The sequence below is a fragment of the Bufo bufo genome, chromosome 2 (assembly GCF_905171765.1).
Source record: "Bufo bufo chromosome 2, aBufBuf1.1, whole genome shotgun sequence".
NCBI lineage: Eukaryota > Metazoa > Chordata > Amphibia > Anura > Bufonidae > Bufo > Bufo bufo.
In genome coordinates this window covers 292,835,583-292,853,306 of record NC_053390.1, presented here as the reverse complement: position 1 = coordinate 292,853,306, position 17,724 = coordinate 292,835,583, and the positions used below count along the sequence as shown (strand labels likewise).

The window sequence follows — 17,724 nt, the reverse complement described above, 5'->3', positions numbered from 1 at the left end:
CCAGAATCTGCTCTGTTATCCTTTGTTTGCCCTGCCAAGCAGTTCGCCCTGGGCTGGATTGTCAGGTTTCTCGTCGCCTTTACTTTTTCCCTCTGCTTCTGCTGCTGTGAGCTCTTGATGGCAGTCTGTAGATAGCTGTACACAGAGCATCTTCGTAGATACACATATGTATATATGTGCAGTGATCTCCCAATTTCAGGCAACTGATTTATGATGTGGCAGTCTAAAGCAGTCTACAGCCTGCTGTGACCATCCAGGGATGCTAAATGTGTCCATGGATGTCGCCATTGGAGTCCAAACAACATTGTTAACTACTGAAGCACTTTCAGAATCAGAAAATGGCGCGGATCTAGAACACAGTATACCCTAGTAAGTTTTGGGTTGATTTATTATTATTTTTTGACTGCTGCCTAGTAAAAGTGAACCTGTCACATTGACCATGGTGTCTCATCTGTAGGCCTCATGTTGTAGTGCAGAGAGATCTGAGCAGATTTATAGTATTGTAGAAAGTGATTTGGCATAACTTTATTTGTATAACTCCTTTATGCTTAGGAGTCCAGTGGGCGGGCCTACCAAGTGATTGACAGGCTACAATATATGGCTATACAAACACATAGTTGGTTGTCAGGTAGAACCACCCACTAGACTCCGAAGAGTAGAAAGAGAAGAGGTTTAAAGGGAGTCTTTCACCTAAACTGACCATTATAGAACACTAACACATCTGCATTATAGTCCCCATATTGGAATGCTACTTACCGTATAGCTGTCCGTAGCTTATTTTAGATAAACACTTTTATTCAATATGTTAATTTAGGTTCTGAAAGTACCCAGGGGCAGCGTTCAAGTGGCCGGTGCCCAGGCCGCTCGTCGCTTTTCATATCAAACCCCTCCCCTTTCACCCCTCTGGCCTGTTCTAGGTTCTTCAGAGATTCAGTGCCAGCGCCGTTCACAAGATTCGCCGCGCCTGCGCACTTTATTCCCCATTATAGGCAGAGGCACAAGAGTGTTTATTGCGCATGTGCCGCCCCGTACATCTAGCCGGCCTTGTGCCTCTGCCCATAATAGGGAATGAAGTGCGCAGGCGCGGCGAATCTTGTGAACAGCGCTGGCGCTGAATTTCTGAAGAACCTTGGGTGGACCAGAGGGGTGAAAGGGGAGGGGTTTCATATGAAAAGTGACGAGGGGCCTGGCCACCGGCCGCTTGAACGCCGCCCCTGGGCAACCTTCAGAACCTAATTAACATTGAATAAATGTTTTTTTAGCGAAAAATAAGCGACGGAAAGCTATACGGTAAGTAGCATTCCAATATGGGGACTATAATGCAGATCATGGTGTTAGTGTTCTATAATGGTCAGTTTAGGTGAAAGACTCCCTTTTAAATAAGTAGAAAGTTAACTAGTTTTGTGGAATAATATTGTGTATCTCAATCTGCTCAGCTCTTTCTGCTGTGTAATAGCCTGATAGGACTGCATGTACAACGTGACAGGTTCCCTTTAACAAATAGTATTTTCTGCATTTGTACTGTGACTACCAGTTTAACATTTTTCTTCTGTTTTCTGCAACAGGACTTCTTCAAATCTAGACAAAGAAATGGGATTGCCCCCGGCAAAGGAGAGTGAACCGCTTGAAGGCTCTTCTGTGCCAGTTGCTGTGGAAACTGAGGGGCCAAGCATGGACTTTGCTGTAGCAGGACAAAGTACTGAGCCAGTGCCACCACCACCACGTGTGCCACCTGCAAAGATTGGGGGGAAATGTATTATCCGTAGCAGGGCCAAGATTACACAGGAGTTGGATGATGAAATTCTGGCCCTGTTGCGGAGGACATGGGCTGAGGATGATGCTGATGCCTTTAGCCGTACGCTGGCTGACCGAATACGCTGGTTGCCTGAACCTAGTCGATCAAGATTTATGGCTTATGTGCTTAGCTCTGTGGAGTATTTTCTGCCCCCCTTTTACCCACCAGAGGTGGACACATTGGTGGCTAATCTCCGAATGGCATGCACCCCACAGACAGGAAGTTCGCAGTTCCAATCACCCCAGTCTCAATAACACTTTGTGTAACTGTTACCCGACCATGTCTTTAACAGCCTATTTTCTCTCCTTTTTCTTCACTTCATCCTTTTTTTTTTTCCCCTCTGCCTACCACACCCAATGTTCTCCCGCCTGTTTAATACTGTAGTGTACCCACCCACAGCCCCACCACCAACTTTCCTTCCACCACTACCTCCTGTTTTGGTTCATTTCATTCCTCTCCTGCAGCTTTTTTTTTTTTTTTTTTTTTTTTTTACTGCATATATGTATAATTTTTGTTCCATTAAATGATGGATGTATGCATCCAAAGTGGGTGGGTATTTTTTTTATTTTTTTTTATATTGAAACAAGTTGGGGAGTTATGTAATCACTGTGGGTGGGCAGGATTGTTGGGGGTGTTCTTTTTTTGTATAAAGGGGCACCTAACCTGAAGCCGTACCGTATCTACCTTTGCTGCATGGTTGAAGGCATACTGTTTATAAGCAGAGATGAGTGATTTTCTTGAAATTTATTCACACTTCGTTTATTGGTAAAAGGTGAATTGCGTTATGGATTCCGTTACCACGGACCATAACGCAATTCTATGACAGAATGCATAATGGAATGCCTTTAGAGGCATTCCGTTATTCGTTCCGTTATAATAGAAGTCTGTGGGATGCAAAACTGATCTGCCCTGTTATGTAGGGGAGTCCTCTCCTGCGAAACGGGACGGATCTGTTTTGCAGACCATTGACTTGTATTATGACGGAATGAACTCTAAAGGCATTCCGTCATAGAACTGCGTTATGGTCCGTGGTAACGGAATCCATAACGCAATTCACCTTTTACCAATAAACGAAGTGTGAATAAATTTCAAAATATGAAATTCGCTCATCTCTATTTATAAGCATCCTTTTCAGGAGGAGGGGGATGCTGATGGTAATGCTCAATTGGTTTACCTGCAGGAAGTGCAAAATGTGTGCGTCAATGGTCACTTCGGGTTTAGTTGTCCCTGAAATGAAACTGATTATTATTTCGGGGTTTATTATGGGGAGGGTGGGTAGCTTTATCGGGGTATATTTTTACAGTAAATTGAAAAGTTTACAGGGGAGGGGTGGGTGTTTATTTTTTTTTACATGTTATGTGAAAAATATTTATTTTATGGTTTAATGAATAATTTTAAGTAAAACAAGTGTCTGTGTCTTATTTTCTATCCTATTGCTTTACATAATGAAGGTTCGCCAATGAACCAGATTTATGAATAGTACAAAAGAGAAGTGTTTTACCCATAGCTGTAAATCACATTTTAATCAGATTTTAATATGAGAATAATCTGTTTGCTGTAGTCATGTACTCTCCATTATGTGTAGCATCCCTCCATGAGATCCACTGTATGTATACGCATTAGTACAAGTGGAAAAGCAGATGGTTTGGTTTCTTTAGTTATGTAGAGGCGCCGGCCTCCTCATAACTTCGGTGGATCCCCCGCCGCTTCTAAATGTAAGATAGCTTCCAAGCTGTCTTACATGTAGATTATTTTCTACACCTAAAACAGGTGTAGAAAATAGTAAATGCCAGCCCGTCCCCTGCCATGCCTACTTTTTTAGACCTGGCATGAGCAGGGAGTAGTTGCAGATTGCGGTGAAAAGGATCTCAGCGCTGCAATCTGCGCCAGAAATACGCCTAATTTAGTAATATTTCTGGTTAATAACGGATTCCCTATACGTTTGCTGATCTAGGCTAATCTCTAAATGTTAAAAATTCACAGTAAGTCAGATATGGACAGTTTAGGAACCATCTAAGACTGTTCATTTTTTTTGTAAAGACTTTAATAGAAATAGTATTGGGCACCTGCATATTTATAGGTACATATGCTGCTCACATGTAGAATTCAAAGATGCATATGGGAAGGCAGCAGATTAAGAAGTACAAATGTACATTTTGGTACGTTTTGCCTGTTCTTAATTTGAAATTCTATAGTGGGTTTGCCATTGGTTCATTCTAATGTAATTTGGTTACTAATATATTGCGATTTGTATGACTGTTTCTAAGAAATCTTGTTAAAAAAAAAAGAACTTTATTTAAAAAAATAAAAATAGGCTTAAAACAATAGCTAAATTACATTGGAGGCACATCATAGGCTATAATTGTTGCACACAATATGCCAGGGCACTGCTTGCGTCTTTAGGCATCATAAAGCCATGGCAAAGCCGTCCATATCCTGCAGTATTACAATGTGGGAGATGAAGAGGTGCCATTTTATTGTGGAGGGCACATCATATCTTTTACTGTGACAGCAGTTGCCATATCATTCTGGATAATAGAGGCAAAAGCTGTCCACCCGCTAATCCCAATGGAGACATGCCTGGTTTACTCGATGCATTCTATCAGTTTTAGTAGTATTTCTTCAAGCAACATGGAAAAGGTGACTGGCTATGTGAAACGAAGAAATGCCCTAGAGCGGGGATGCACAACCTGCGGCCCTCAATACAATTCTGTGCGGTCCCCAACCATCTGGCAACAGACGTGTGTTTGTGTCTTTTGGCTGCTCACATGTATCTTTCATATATTCCCCCATTAGATGAGAGTCCTGGAAGTGTAACTAGGCATTTATGAGATATACTGTATGCCTCCCTAACATTGCGGGTGACGCTAGGGAGGTTCGTCCCCGCCTGCCATTGGCTGCTCCACCCGACACCGGATGTTTTCATCCTTGTACATGAAGAAGCAGCAGCGGCACGGTGTAAGTATATTCCCTCTGAGGGGCCCGGCACATGGGGGGGTGGGGGGCTCTTTGTGATATTGGATAACCTCTGTTTTATTTTTGCTTGGAATTAGTTTAGTCTGACAATGTGGCCCCCAACCAGAAAAGGTTGTGCACCCCTGCTCTAGAGCCTGGCAGTGAGAAAGCATGAAATCAATTATATCCTAATAGGCACCAAATAAGGAAACGGTAGAATAGTATCTTTACTACTGCAAACGACACCACAAAGAAAAGGAATTTGTAACTTAAAGGGTTATTCCCATCTCTTCTACCATGGCCTAATAGGGAATAACCACAGTAAGAGCACACAGACATGCCTCAGCAGCCAGCTCTCTGTAAAGCCTTATTTTGGTCAGTGATTTCCATTAGTGTTTGTAAGCCAAAACCAGGACTGGAGCCTCCACAGGTATAAGGGAAAGATCTGCACTTCTGTGTTTAAAGCCACACCTGGTTTAGGCTCTATGAATAAAGCTCCTTGCTCCGTAACTCCCATAGTAGTAATTGGGAGCTATGCAAACCGCATAGATTGCTCTACTACGCTGTTTCAGTTGCTCCCAAGTTACCAGAAACGGCATAGATTGCATAGTTCCCGTTTACTACCAGTGGAGTTATGGAAATAGCAGAGTGCAGGCAGCTTGGCCATTCTGCTTACCCCCAGCTGTTTTGCTTACTTTGGTTATACCCATCTTGGTCATGAAAGATTACGGTCGTGCCCTGCTCAGGTTATGTGCTGAGGTCTGCCAGGTTAGCAGCACGTGTGTAGCCTTTTGTTTTTGAGTTGAGCTGTATCCGCCTCCCTTCAGGTGCACTGGGTGGGGTCGTTGGTATAAGTTTAAATTACGCCCATTCCCAGTGTCCTGTGCGGGTTATAGCTTCTGTCTTACTCAGAGGAAGGAAGGAAGGATTTGCTGTTCCTTCTCAGTAACAAGATAAGTTGGTTTTGTTTTTCTTGTGGTTTTCTGTCTAGGCTGTTAGAGAGACGCCTGCCCCCTCCAGGTCCTGAGGAAGCAGGCTGTCTCTTTCCCCCTTTTACCATCTTAGGGATTTTAGGGAATTTTCAGCCTAGGCGCGGGGACACGTTTATTTCCACCTTTTAGGGTCTGAACGTGGGCATAGAAGTCTAGGGAGAGCTCGTAGGGATTTGTCAGGAGGTGACCTTTATCCCCAGCTTCTTGCCTAGACACTGGTTTGGTGGTCTTCTGTGTATCTTGTATCCTGTCCAGCGTGACATTATAACCCGCCAAAACCTAGACTGCCATTTCTCAGCAGCCTTGAGATGGAGTCAATTGATTCATTGGTTGATCGCATGCAGGAATTAACTTGGGAGGTAGCTGACCTCCGCAATTCTGTTGCACTTTGTCAGAATTTTCTGCTTCTTAATTAATGGTGTGAAATTGATATTATATAGATCTTTTGGTTCACTACAGATATTGATCCCAAGATATTTGAAAGATTTATTTGCAATTTTGATTGGGGTGGACTGTTTAATTTCTTCCCAGAGTAGTGTGTTTAGAGTCACATTATATAGTTTGGATTTGTTGAGATTTATTTTGAAATTGACACCTCTTGAAATTTTTCAAATTCAGTAATTAAGTTGGGCAGGGATTTTTTGGGATTAGTAATGGCAAACAGTGTGTCGTCAGCGAAAGCTGCTATTTTATGTGTCTTGTGTTTTGTTTTGATGCCTTCAATATTTGGATTGTTCCTAATTTTCGAGAGAGAAGGTTCCAAGTATAATACAAAAAGTAAAGGTGACAGAGGGCACCCTTGTCATGTACCATTGTAGATTTTAAATGGGTTCGATAAGAGTCCATTTACTCTGATACAGGCTGATGGTGTAGAGTATAGTGCCATGATCTTTTCTATAAATGATTGGGGGAAGTTCAATTTACTCAATACCGCTTTTAGAAATTGCCAGTTTAGTCTAACGCCTTTTCGGCGTCAGACGCCAACAGGACCAATGGGATCTTTTTGATTTTGGCGAGCTGGATCATATGTAGTACTTTAACTGTGTTGTCCTTTGCCTCCCGCCCAGGAACAAAGCCCACCTGGTCACTATCAATTAATGTAGTCAGTAAACTTTGTAGTCTATTCGCAAGTACTTTTGCGTAAATCTTAACATCGTTGTTTAATAACGAAATTGGTCTGTAATTGCTACAGTCCAATTCATCCTTACCTTCCTTAGGTATAACCGTAATATGTGCCAGTAAAGACTCACATGTGGATGATCCATGTGGTTTCCAATGTACACACTCATTCATGACCTTCACCAGTGACTTAACTATTCTTTGTTATACATATTAAATCGCATACATAGAACTCTAGACCAATTATTTAGTTTCATAACTAGTCCTTTTTTATTTTTTATTTTTTTGGGGGGTGGGGGGGGGGGATATAAGCGGTGCCGTCATGGAGGATTCTCGAAAAAGGAATTACCGGTAAGACTAATTCAACTTTTCCCCTCCCCTCCATGACGGCACCTTACTTGGAGTGCTAACAGATTAATGAATTAGGGAGGGACAACTGCTTGTAAAACTTTCCTACCGTAGGATAGGTCTCTTTTAGAATCAATATCTATCCTATAGTGTTTTACAAAGGTATGAGGACTCGACCATGTTGCTGCCCTACAGATTTGATCCAAGGAAGCGGATGCTTCTTCTGCCCATGAAGTCAATACTGCCCTTGTAGAATGAGCTTTGATATTTACCGGGGGTCATTCTCTTATTGCTATGTAGGCTTCGGAGATAGCTGATTTTAGCCAGCGTGCAATAGAAGGTTTGGATGCTTTTAATCCTTTCCTACCCCCTAAGAATTGGATAAAGAGGTTATTAGATTTTCTCCAATCTTTAGTTTCCGATATATACTTCAGAACACACCTTCCGACATCCAAATCTTTTTTAGATCTGGGATTTTCACAAAATGAAGGAAGAACCACCTCCATCCTATGGAACTCCGAGACCACCTTAGGCAGAAAGAAATCGTCAAATCTCAGGACTATTCTATCATCCCTGATCATGAAGGGTTTTTTAACCGAGAAGGCCTGTATCTCATTAACCCTACGTGCAGAAGTAATGGCAACTAGGAATACTGTTTTAAGGGTCAGATATCTGATATTTGCTGATTTCAAGGGTTCAAAAGGGGGTTTAGTGAGACCGGAAAGAAGTGTTTAAATCCCACGAAGCGACCAGAGGTCTACTTCTGGGTCTGAGCCTGTCGGTTCCCTTCATAAAGCGAATGGTCCACGGGTTAGATGCTATTTTTTCATCTAAATAGGCGCTTAATGCTGAAATTTGTACTCTAAGAGTGCTAGGTTTTAAACCCTTATTAAAGCCTTCTTAATCTAGAATAGACAAAATACTTCCCGCTGAGTTAGAAGGATTTTCTGAGCACCAGGAAACATATCTGTTCCAGATTTTACAGTAAATTCTATTTGTGACTTCTTTTTTGCTGGCTAGCATGGTATTGATTACTCTGTCCGATAGACCCTTAGATTTTAAGACTTTGCGTCTTTGGGTGAAGAACCGGCCCTTGACTTAGGAGGTCTTCTGACCAGGGTAGAATCCATGGTTCCTCCGTGGACATTTTTGCCAGGAGAGGAAACCAATATCTCCTCGGCCAGTTGGGTACAATTAGAATTACATTGGTCCTCTCTTCTTTTATTTTTCTGAGTACCCTTGGAATCAGTGGCAGAGATGGGAAGCAATATGCCAGTTGGAATTTCCAAGGAAGAGCCAGTGCATCGTCCCTGCACTCCTCGGATCCCTTGGATCTAGGGAAAAATAAGTTGGTAATTTCGCATTCAACTTGTTTGCAAAGAAGTCTATCTGGGGAAGACCCCATTTTTGTGTTAAGGCTTGAAAAATGTCCTCTTTTAAACTCCACTCCCCCGGATCTAATTTCCCGCGGCTGAGGAAATCCGCTTGGATGTTTTGTGTCCCCTTTAAAAAAAACGCTGAGAGGGAGAGGATATTCTCCTCTGCCCACAAGAATTTTTTTTTGGTTAGGGCTTGTAGTCGCTCGCTTTTCGTTCCTCCCTGGTGGTTTATATACGCTACAACAGTCTTGTTGTCGGATATTATTTGTACATTGGAACCTTTTAGCTCCTCTGAGAAGTAACTTAGAGCCCCCCACACCGCCAGAAGTTCCCGGTGACTTGACGAGTATTTCTTTGGGGATTCGGACCACTCCCCTTGGGCCGACAATGCTTGGAGATGCGCTCCCCAGCCCCAGAGACTGGCATTCGTGGTGAGGATCAACTGATTTCTCACTATCCACGGTACTCCCTTCTGCAGGTTTGAATTTAATTCCCACCATTTTAGTGAGGACAGAATGTGATCCGGAATCGCTATTAGTCTGTCTGGGGAATCCTGTTTCCGGTTCCATTTTTTTAACATAAATCTCTGAAGAGGACGGGAATGTATTTGCGCCCACTTCACTGCCGGGATGCAAGCTGTAAAAGACCCTATCAGGGCCATCGTTTGCCTTATGGTGTGGGATTTTTGTTGTCTGAATTGTTTTACTTGGGATTGGATTTTTGTGACCACCTCTACTGGTAAAAAGCATTTTTGGCTCACGGAGTCTGAGAATTCCCCAAAAGACTATTGTTTGTGTGGGAACTAAGTGAGACTTCTCCCGATTTAAAATCCAACCCAGTTCCTCCAGTCTGTCTATCGTTTTGGATAGATTGGTTTCTAGGTCTTTCTGGGAGTCCCCCACTATCAAAAGGTCGTCCAGGTATGGAACTATCATTACTTTCTCCTTTTCTCAGAGGGGTTATCATCTCTAGCATAATTTTCGTAAAAAGCCTAGGGGCAGTTGTTATCCCAAACGGCAGTGCTTGAAACTGGAAATGTTTTAGATGTCCTTGGACCCACACCGCTATTCTCAAAAATTGTTGTGACTTTGGATGAATGGGTACGTGAAAATACGCATCTTTTAAATCTATGGATGCTAGAAACGCCCCTTCTTGTAAAACTTTGACCGTGGTTTTTATAGATTCCATCTTGAATTTTTCGTACTTTATGGACTTGTTCAGCATTTTCATATTTATGATAAGACGCATTTTCCCGTTCGGCTTTGTTACCAAGAAAACCCTGGAATAACAGCCCAAATTGACTTGTTTCGTCGGTACTGGAACAAGAACGTTCATCTGAACTAGCAGTTCGATTTCTTGCTCCATGCAAAGCTGAAGATGTTCCGAGCTTTGAACTGGAGTCTGAACAAATAGAGTGGTGGGACTTTTGACAAAGGGAATACTGTACCCTTCGTGGAGGGTATTTAATAACCAGCGGCTGCATGAGTATTTTTCCCAGCACTCCACGAATTTTCCCAGTCTTAACTCCCCCCCCACTGGGGTTTTGGCATCATTTTTTGGAAGATTCCTCAGAACGGGGAGAGAACATAAAACCCTTCCCTTTCTGTTTTCCCGATCTCCAGTTTTCTGTTTTACTCCTTTTTGTTTTGAAAACTACCCTTCTTTTGGGGACGAAAAAAAGGAGTTTTCCTTTTCTTTTTATCCTCCGGGAAACTCTTTTTTGGAATCAGAGGCTTTCTCTAGAATTTTATCTAAGTCCTGACCAAAGAGAAGATTACCATAAAACGGGATGTTGCATAATTTTGCCTTAGAGCCTGTGTCTCCAGACCAAGCTTTTAACCAAAGTGCCCTTCTAGAGTTATTAGCTAGGGCCGTAGCTCTTGCGGTTAGCCTAACGGAATCCGCTGTTGTGTCTGCAAAGTTTTCGTATGGGGTATTGGATTTTAGTAATGTTTCCAATTGTACCAGCCAACTTTTTAGGGATCTAGCTACGGATGTGGCCGCGATATTAGGTTTAAATAAAGCCGCGGCCACATCCCAGGTTCTTCTAAGGTTAGCATCCACCTTTTTATCCATAGGGTCACGTAATGACCCCATATCTTCAAACGGTAAGGAAGAACCCTTAGCCAGTTTGGAGAGTGATACATCAATTTTAGGACAATTTAAGAACGGGGATAATTCTTTTTCGTCGAAGGGGAGCCTTTTCCTAATTGTTCTGGGTAGGAAAACTTTCCTGTCTGGATTTTTCCACTCCCTCAAAATAAGAGACTGCAGATTTTTGTGTACCGGAAATACCCTTTTTTTCCCTGGTTTCTAATACTGAAAACATTCTATCCTAGGCGGATCTATGTATTTTTTCTTCTTTAATTTCTATGGTAGTCCTGACCGCTTTTAATAGATCGTTTATATCGTCAGAGGAAAATAAGTAATTTTTAAAATCGCCATCGGAGTCAGAGTTACTACTACTCTCATCGCTAGATGAGAAACATCGAAAGAAACATCGAAAGAAGAAGATGTAGAGGTTTTTAAGGGTGATTTATTTTTATTTTTTTCCTGGACCCCTGTTTTGATGTTGATGGTACGCTAATGGTTGCAGAAAAATCTGAAAAAGCGGACTTTCTTTTTTGCTTAATCAGACCCTGCAGTTCCTGTCTTAAAGACGGGACTTCCTCCCTGACAATGTTATCAATGCACTTTTCACAAAGTTTTTTAGCATGATTTTCGGGGAGTTTAACAGAACATACGCGACATCTAAGAATTTTAGATTTTTGCGCTATTTTAGGTTTCACAGAAATGTCTGTCACTCTTCCATACAAAAAGGGAAAAGATGAGAAAGGCCTATTAACAGCATGTGCAAGCAGCATTCCATACTCACAACCTGGATGTCACTCACTGCTACAGGTTGGTCCATAGCTTCCTCCGGATCCATGTGTGTGGATGGCCGAGGCTGCAGAAATGCTTGTAACTTCTCTGGTCAGAGGCCGACATCCGACTTGACCAGGGCGCCAGTTTTTTAAAAAAAAACGTATGGCCGGAAGTCTCCCCAGGACCTTTGACGTCATCCAGGCCGGCAACTCTCAAGCAATCACTATTAGGCCCCCGGATGACGTCACCCGCCGGAGCCGAGAATCTCGGGCAGCGGACGGCCTAGAACCCGGAAGTGCTCCTTTGAGTGTCCGGGTGCTGCAGCCTGCCACTACGCGATGGCGCGCATGAGTTTTAACGAAAAGGACCGCGGCAGGCACTCCATGGAACGGACTTACTTGCCCAAGGTAACCCCGTGGCTGGCGCAATGCACCCGCCATCCTGCGATAGCTCCCGACCGGAGCGCAAAGATAGCTCCAATCCTCTGCCTGGCAGGGACAGGAAGACACTGAAGATAAGTGAGGAGGGTGGGCCCTTTTGAACCTTCCTGTCCCTGCCTGGCTGGAGGAGGAGGATAATCTCCAAGTAAGGTGCCATCATGGAGGAAAAAATCATATGTACCCAAAAATGGTACCAACAAAAACGTAAACTCTTCCTTCAAAAAACAAGCCCCTGCACAAGACAATCAGCAGAAAAATATGACGTTCAGAAAATGGAGACACAAAAAGATAAAAATAAATAAATGGTTTATTATATAAAACTGAAACAAAGTAGACATATTTGATATTGCGTCCGTAACAACCTGCTCTATAAAAATAGCACATGATCTACCCTGTCAGATAAATGTTGTAAAAAATAAAAACTGTGCCAAAACAGCCATTTTTTTTTTTTATTACATTGCCTCTCAAAAAACATAATATAGAGCAATTAAAAATCATATGTACCCGAAAATAGTACCAATAAAACTGGCACCTTATCCCCTAGTTTCCAAAATGGGGTCACTTTTTGGGGGAGTTTCTACTGTAAGGTTGCATCAGGGGGGCTTCAAATGGGACATGGCATCTAAAAACCAGTTCAGCAAAATTTGCCTTCCATAAACCATATGGCGATCCTTTTCTTTTGTGCCCTTACATCAGTTTGACCACATTTGGGGTGTTTATGTAAACCGCAGAACCAGGGTAATAAATATTAAGTTTTGTTTGGCTGTGAACCCTCGAAATCCAATGTGTCACGAGAAAAACAATCTCTGAATGGCTTGGATAAGTGAGTGTTCCAAAGCTATTACCACATAAAGTGACACATGTCAGATTTGCAAAAAATGGCTCGGTCAGGAAGGGGGTAAATGACCCGGATGGGAAGTGGTAAAAGGGGTTGTTTCACTTCAGTAAGTAGCATTTATTATGTAGAGAAAGTTAATACAAGGGACTTACTAATGTATTGTTATTATCCATATTGCCTCCTTTGCTGGCTGGATTCATTTTTCCATCACATTATACACTGCTCGTGGCCGTGCTGGCCTCTCTGGTGGGAACGAATTGGCAGCAGTCTGCAATAAACGTCCAGATGGTTCTTACCAGTTGGGACTGTGTCCCTGCATAGTCTGACACTGGCAGCACTGGTTGGATAGTGTCAGACTGCAGGGACACACCCTTGACTGGTAACAGACTGTTATTGCGGACTGTTGGCAATTCATAATTTGTAGCAAGAATAATAGAGAATGGCACATCATAATAATATGAAAAGATGTTCCAGAATTATTGCATGGTGTATGCATGTACTGACTAAAATGTCAGGAGATGTTACTGGTCCTGTGTAATACCTTTTCTTCTTTGATTCTTGCCACTATGAAGTATAGAGCAAGCTCTAATCTGGGGTACTGACCCTCATTGTGTGCCTGGTATAATTTTTGGATTTATCCGGCTACAACGCTGAAAACACAGATTGTGTAGGCCTATATAAAGAGCGTTGTCTGTATATCATCTGTGGAAAGATTTACTTTTTAGATAATGTCTGAGATATATAGATATGTATATACCATAAATCTTTGATAGAAATAAGAGACGTATTCACACTTTATGAATGACATTATTTATGTGTGGGGAAAAATGGCTCTGATCTCGGATGAAAGCTCAGATTTTTTTATTTTCTTTTTCCTGAAGGGAAGGCTAACCTGGATTCCTTTGGTATTACGTTGTGTTTTTTCCACAGAAAATATGGCTCTTGCAAAGCTGATATATGGAGGTGTATATAAAACCATAAACAGATGAAACAGTGACATACAGTAAAAAGGGTCTGTCTATGTAAATGTATTTAAGAAAACATCTGTGTCCATTGGCACTCATGTGATGTGAAACTGGATTTTCTTATAATGCCCAGAGGCTAAGAAGTTCTTGTGTGGGACAGTGAAGAACATACAGATACTTTGCTATGGCTAATTATTCCCTAAACAAATATTCTTTGGTTGAAACAATATAACAGCCTTTTCACCTGGGAATTTATCTTTGTGTTTGTAGCCAGATCTCGATGAAATGTTGGCTATACCTTTTCTAGACCAGTCTGTGCAATTTACATGTTCTGTATGATCATTTCTTCCTTCTGTACCTAGCTGTTTTCAGTAATTATAGTAACTACTTGGGTCATCAGACCCCATATAGAACGTTCTGTACTATACAGAAAGGTTACGGTTTGAAGGCTCCAATGGTTTTTTACTTATAAACAGTAGCCGTTCTACACCTAATGTGGTTGTGCCAAGTATGAAATGTTTCCCGTAGCCACAGGCTGGGTGACAACTATCTCATCTGTGGGAGTCTGACTGTTAGGACCTCCATAGAACGGGGGTCCTATGTTCCCATCCTAATAGAACAAAAATGCCTGACCACTGTACAGGGATCCCCAGTAGTCCCATAGAGAATGAATGGAGCAGCTGGACGCATGCTCGGCCTGCTGCTTTGTCAGATTGGGAACATGGTGCCCCCGTTCTCAGAATTGGTGGGCCTCCCAGCGGGTGGACCCTCCATCAATCGCCTAGTTATCCCCTGTACTGCAACAAAGTTCAGTACAATGTTATCGAATGGTATTTTGACAAACCCCAGTTTGTAGTCTGCAACTTAAAGGAGTTGTGCAAGAATGTGACCAGTTCCGCTTACGTCATGACAAGTGATCACATGATGCCAGGCAGCGCTTCTCTGTGGCAATGTCAAACTGAATGTTTACAGCGAGGTAGCCCAGCGGCGCATCACAGGCCTGGAGGAGGAGAAGTGGGAATCCAGCATCTGGAATCGGGTAGGTAATCCTCCCTTTACAGGTCTGGTAAAATGGGTGGGTTTGCCAACCCCCTCCATTCTTGCACAAACCCTTTAATGGTTAAAAATTTAAAAACCAAACCTTATGTAGTCAGATCATGCATTCATACTGTATTCCATCTGTCCTGCCCCTCTTTTTTTCTGAGAGACTTTGGTAGGTTAACAAGGAGTAGGGGAAAGATACAGGAGTATGACTGTAGGGTCTGACTACACAGGGTTATTAAAAAAAAAAAATGTAAGACCCAATTAAGACTATTTGCTAAGTTATTTGTTTTTTATTTTAGATATAATGGAGCAATAAAAAATTCAATTAATGTACATGGTAACCTGTTTGCTATAAATACTCTTGTATTTTTCCGTAGACAAACCTGCAGTTTAATAACAATAAGTACTACCTGATCCAGCTGCTTGAAGATGACAATGCTAGAAATTTCTCAGTTTGGATGCGCTGGGGGAGAGGTGAGAGATTTTTTACGCTTGTGGCATAGCTACATATCGCAGCTAGTCTTCTACCTCTTCACCACATCTCATTTTTAGTCTGGTGGCAGGGATTCCTGCAGGAGCTGTAAATGTTTAAAATTATACGCTAGAGAGAGGCTTTTTCTTCAAGTTGTGTGCAGTGCAGTCTTCTAAAATAAAACTTCATTGATGAGAAGCCAAGTAACTGCAGGTGTGTTTCCATTTCAGTGGGTAAGGTTGGACAGCATTCTCTGGTATCCTGTGGAGGAGACCTACAGAAAGCAAAAGACGTCTTTCAGAAAAAGTAAGTCTGCTCTCAGTGGCTATTGCAGTATTCTTGTACAATCTTCTCTTCTTTGTCAAGAAATGGAGCATTTATTACATGGGTATTAATTTGGCATTAGCAGCTAAAACAGTTTCCACTCTTCTGGATAAAAGAAAAAACAAAGATGGCATCCCTAGTGTAGTATGTCTTATAGACTGAGTGCATGGTGGATCATTTGGCACTCACCTGTGGCGGTTGTGCGATATATGGACAACACTCTAGACCAGCATATAGTAGTAGAGTAGTTGATTTGTATCCCTGGGTCCTCAAACTGGTGAATCAGTTGAGTATTCAATATCCAGAATGAAGAGCAAGATGAGCTGGTGGAAAGGATCGCTCTGACAAAGTTATAGCACTGCAGGTAAATTCTCATAAATCCAGTTTTAGGACAGCATTTCTGGAGTGTAACGCTCCCTTCTTCAGGTCCAGTCAAACAACATCAAATAAAACCACATAAAAGTAAACATATAGACACGTGAACATAATTGTTGGTACCCTTCCGTTAAAGAAAGAAAGAGAGAGAAAAACCCACAACGGTCATTAAAATAACTTGAAGCTGACAAAAGTAATATTAAATAAAAAAAAATTACTGAAAATCAGCTAATGAAAATCAGCCATTGCTTTTGACCTCCACCGAATAATTTATAAAACAAACTAATGAACGTGGCCTGGACAAAAATTATGGTACCCTTAACTTAATATTTTGTTGCACAACCTTTTGAGACAATCAAGCAATTTCTGGAACTCTCAATGAGACTTCTGCACCTTTCCACAGGTATTTGTCTCCAGACTGCATGTTTCAGCTCCTTCCACAGATGTTTATTAGGATTTAGATCAGGGCTCATGGAACGCCACTTCAGAATAGTCCAGTGCTTTGCTTTTAGCCACAGATTTTTAGCTGTGTTTTCTGGGTCATTATCCTGTTGGAGGACCCATGACCTGCGACTGAGACCAAGCTTTCAGACACTGGCCAGCACATTTCGCCCCAGAATGCCTTGATAGTCTTGAGATTTCATTGTACCCTGCACAGATTCGACGCCCTGTACCAGAAGGCGCTAAGCAGCCTCAAAACATAACCGAGCCGCCTCCATGTTTCACAGTAGGTACAGTGTTCCTTTCTTTGTATTCTTCATTTTTGTATCTATAGAGTTAATGTGACTTGCCAAAGGTCCAGTTTTGTCATCTGTCCAAATGACATTCTCCCTGCAGCTTTGTGGCTTGTCAGTATGCATTTTGGCAAATTCCAGTCTTCCATTAAGTCCACTTTGGCTAGGACAGAGACGGATGGTGTGATCTGAAACTGATGTACCATGACCTTGGAGTTCACCTCTAATCTCTTTAGAAGTTGCTCTGGGCTCTTTGTTTGCCATCATACTGTCCGTCTCTTCAATTTGTCATCAATTTTCCTACGTGAGGTTGTCTACAGTCCCGTAGACCTTAAACTAATCTGAATAAAATGTGCAGCAGCTGTTTGGAGATGGTCTCATAGCCTTTTACCTTTCAACGTCTATAATTTTCTTTCTAATCTCCTGAGACCACTATCTCCCTAGCTTTCTTTGCTCCGTGTTCAGTGTGGTACTCACCATGATACTAAACAGCACAGTGACTACTTTTCACCATTTAAATAGGCAGACTGTGATTCTAATTACAGGATACACCTTAGTTTAAAGGGGTATTCCGGTTATGTAACTTTTTTTTTTTTCCAACTCTAGTTCTGTTGGTGTGTATGTGGTGCACTTAAACTAACCTGATACATATCAGCCTCTGAAGTGACTCTGTTTTTAAATTATGCACCCCACTGGAGAGTCTGTAGAGTGCATTCTCTTTCATGTGATGTTCGTAAGAAAGACGGAACAATACATACAGAGAGAGAGATGGAAAATAGTGAAAAACATACAGAAACAATGTAGTGTAACGGGTTCAGACAGACACAACTATGTAAAAGGCAGAAACATACCAGCATCAAGACACAGAAAGCAGTTTGAAGCAGCAGTTTGGCGCAGATAGAGAAAAACCTAGTGACACTGAGCAAGATCTACACAGGCAAGCTGTAAAGAGAAACCAGGTGCAAGAGAATGCTCTTTCACAGAGCAGAGAAACTGAGCATGATCGAGCAGCAGCAGGAGAGAGCAGCCGGGTCGTGTAATCAAGGCGAGGGAGACTAAGAAGTAAGTAGATATTATAG

At 42.1% G+C, this 17,724-nt stretch overlaps 1 protein-coding gene across 1 annotated transcript in view; it reads left to right on the top strand.

Moving 5' to 3' along the window:
• PARP2 (poly(ADP-ribose) polymerase 2) overlaps nucleotides 1-17,724 on the top strand; it is a 110,012-nt gene that overhangs the window by 70,920 nt on the left and 21,368 nt on the right. The window contains exons 8-9 of the mRNA XM_040416755.1: nucleotides 15,118-15,214; nucleotides 15,443-15,518. Coding sequence (XP_040272689.1) covers nucleotides 15,118-15,214; nucleotides 15,443-15,518 — 173 coding nt within the window. The remainder of the gene's footprint in view (nucleotides 1-15,117; nucleotides 15,215-15,442; nucleotides 15,519-17,724) is intronic.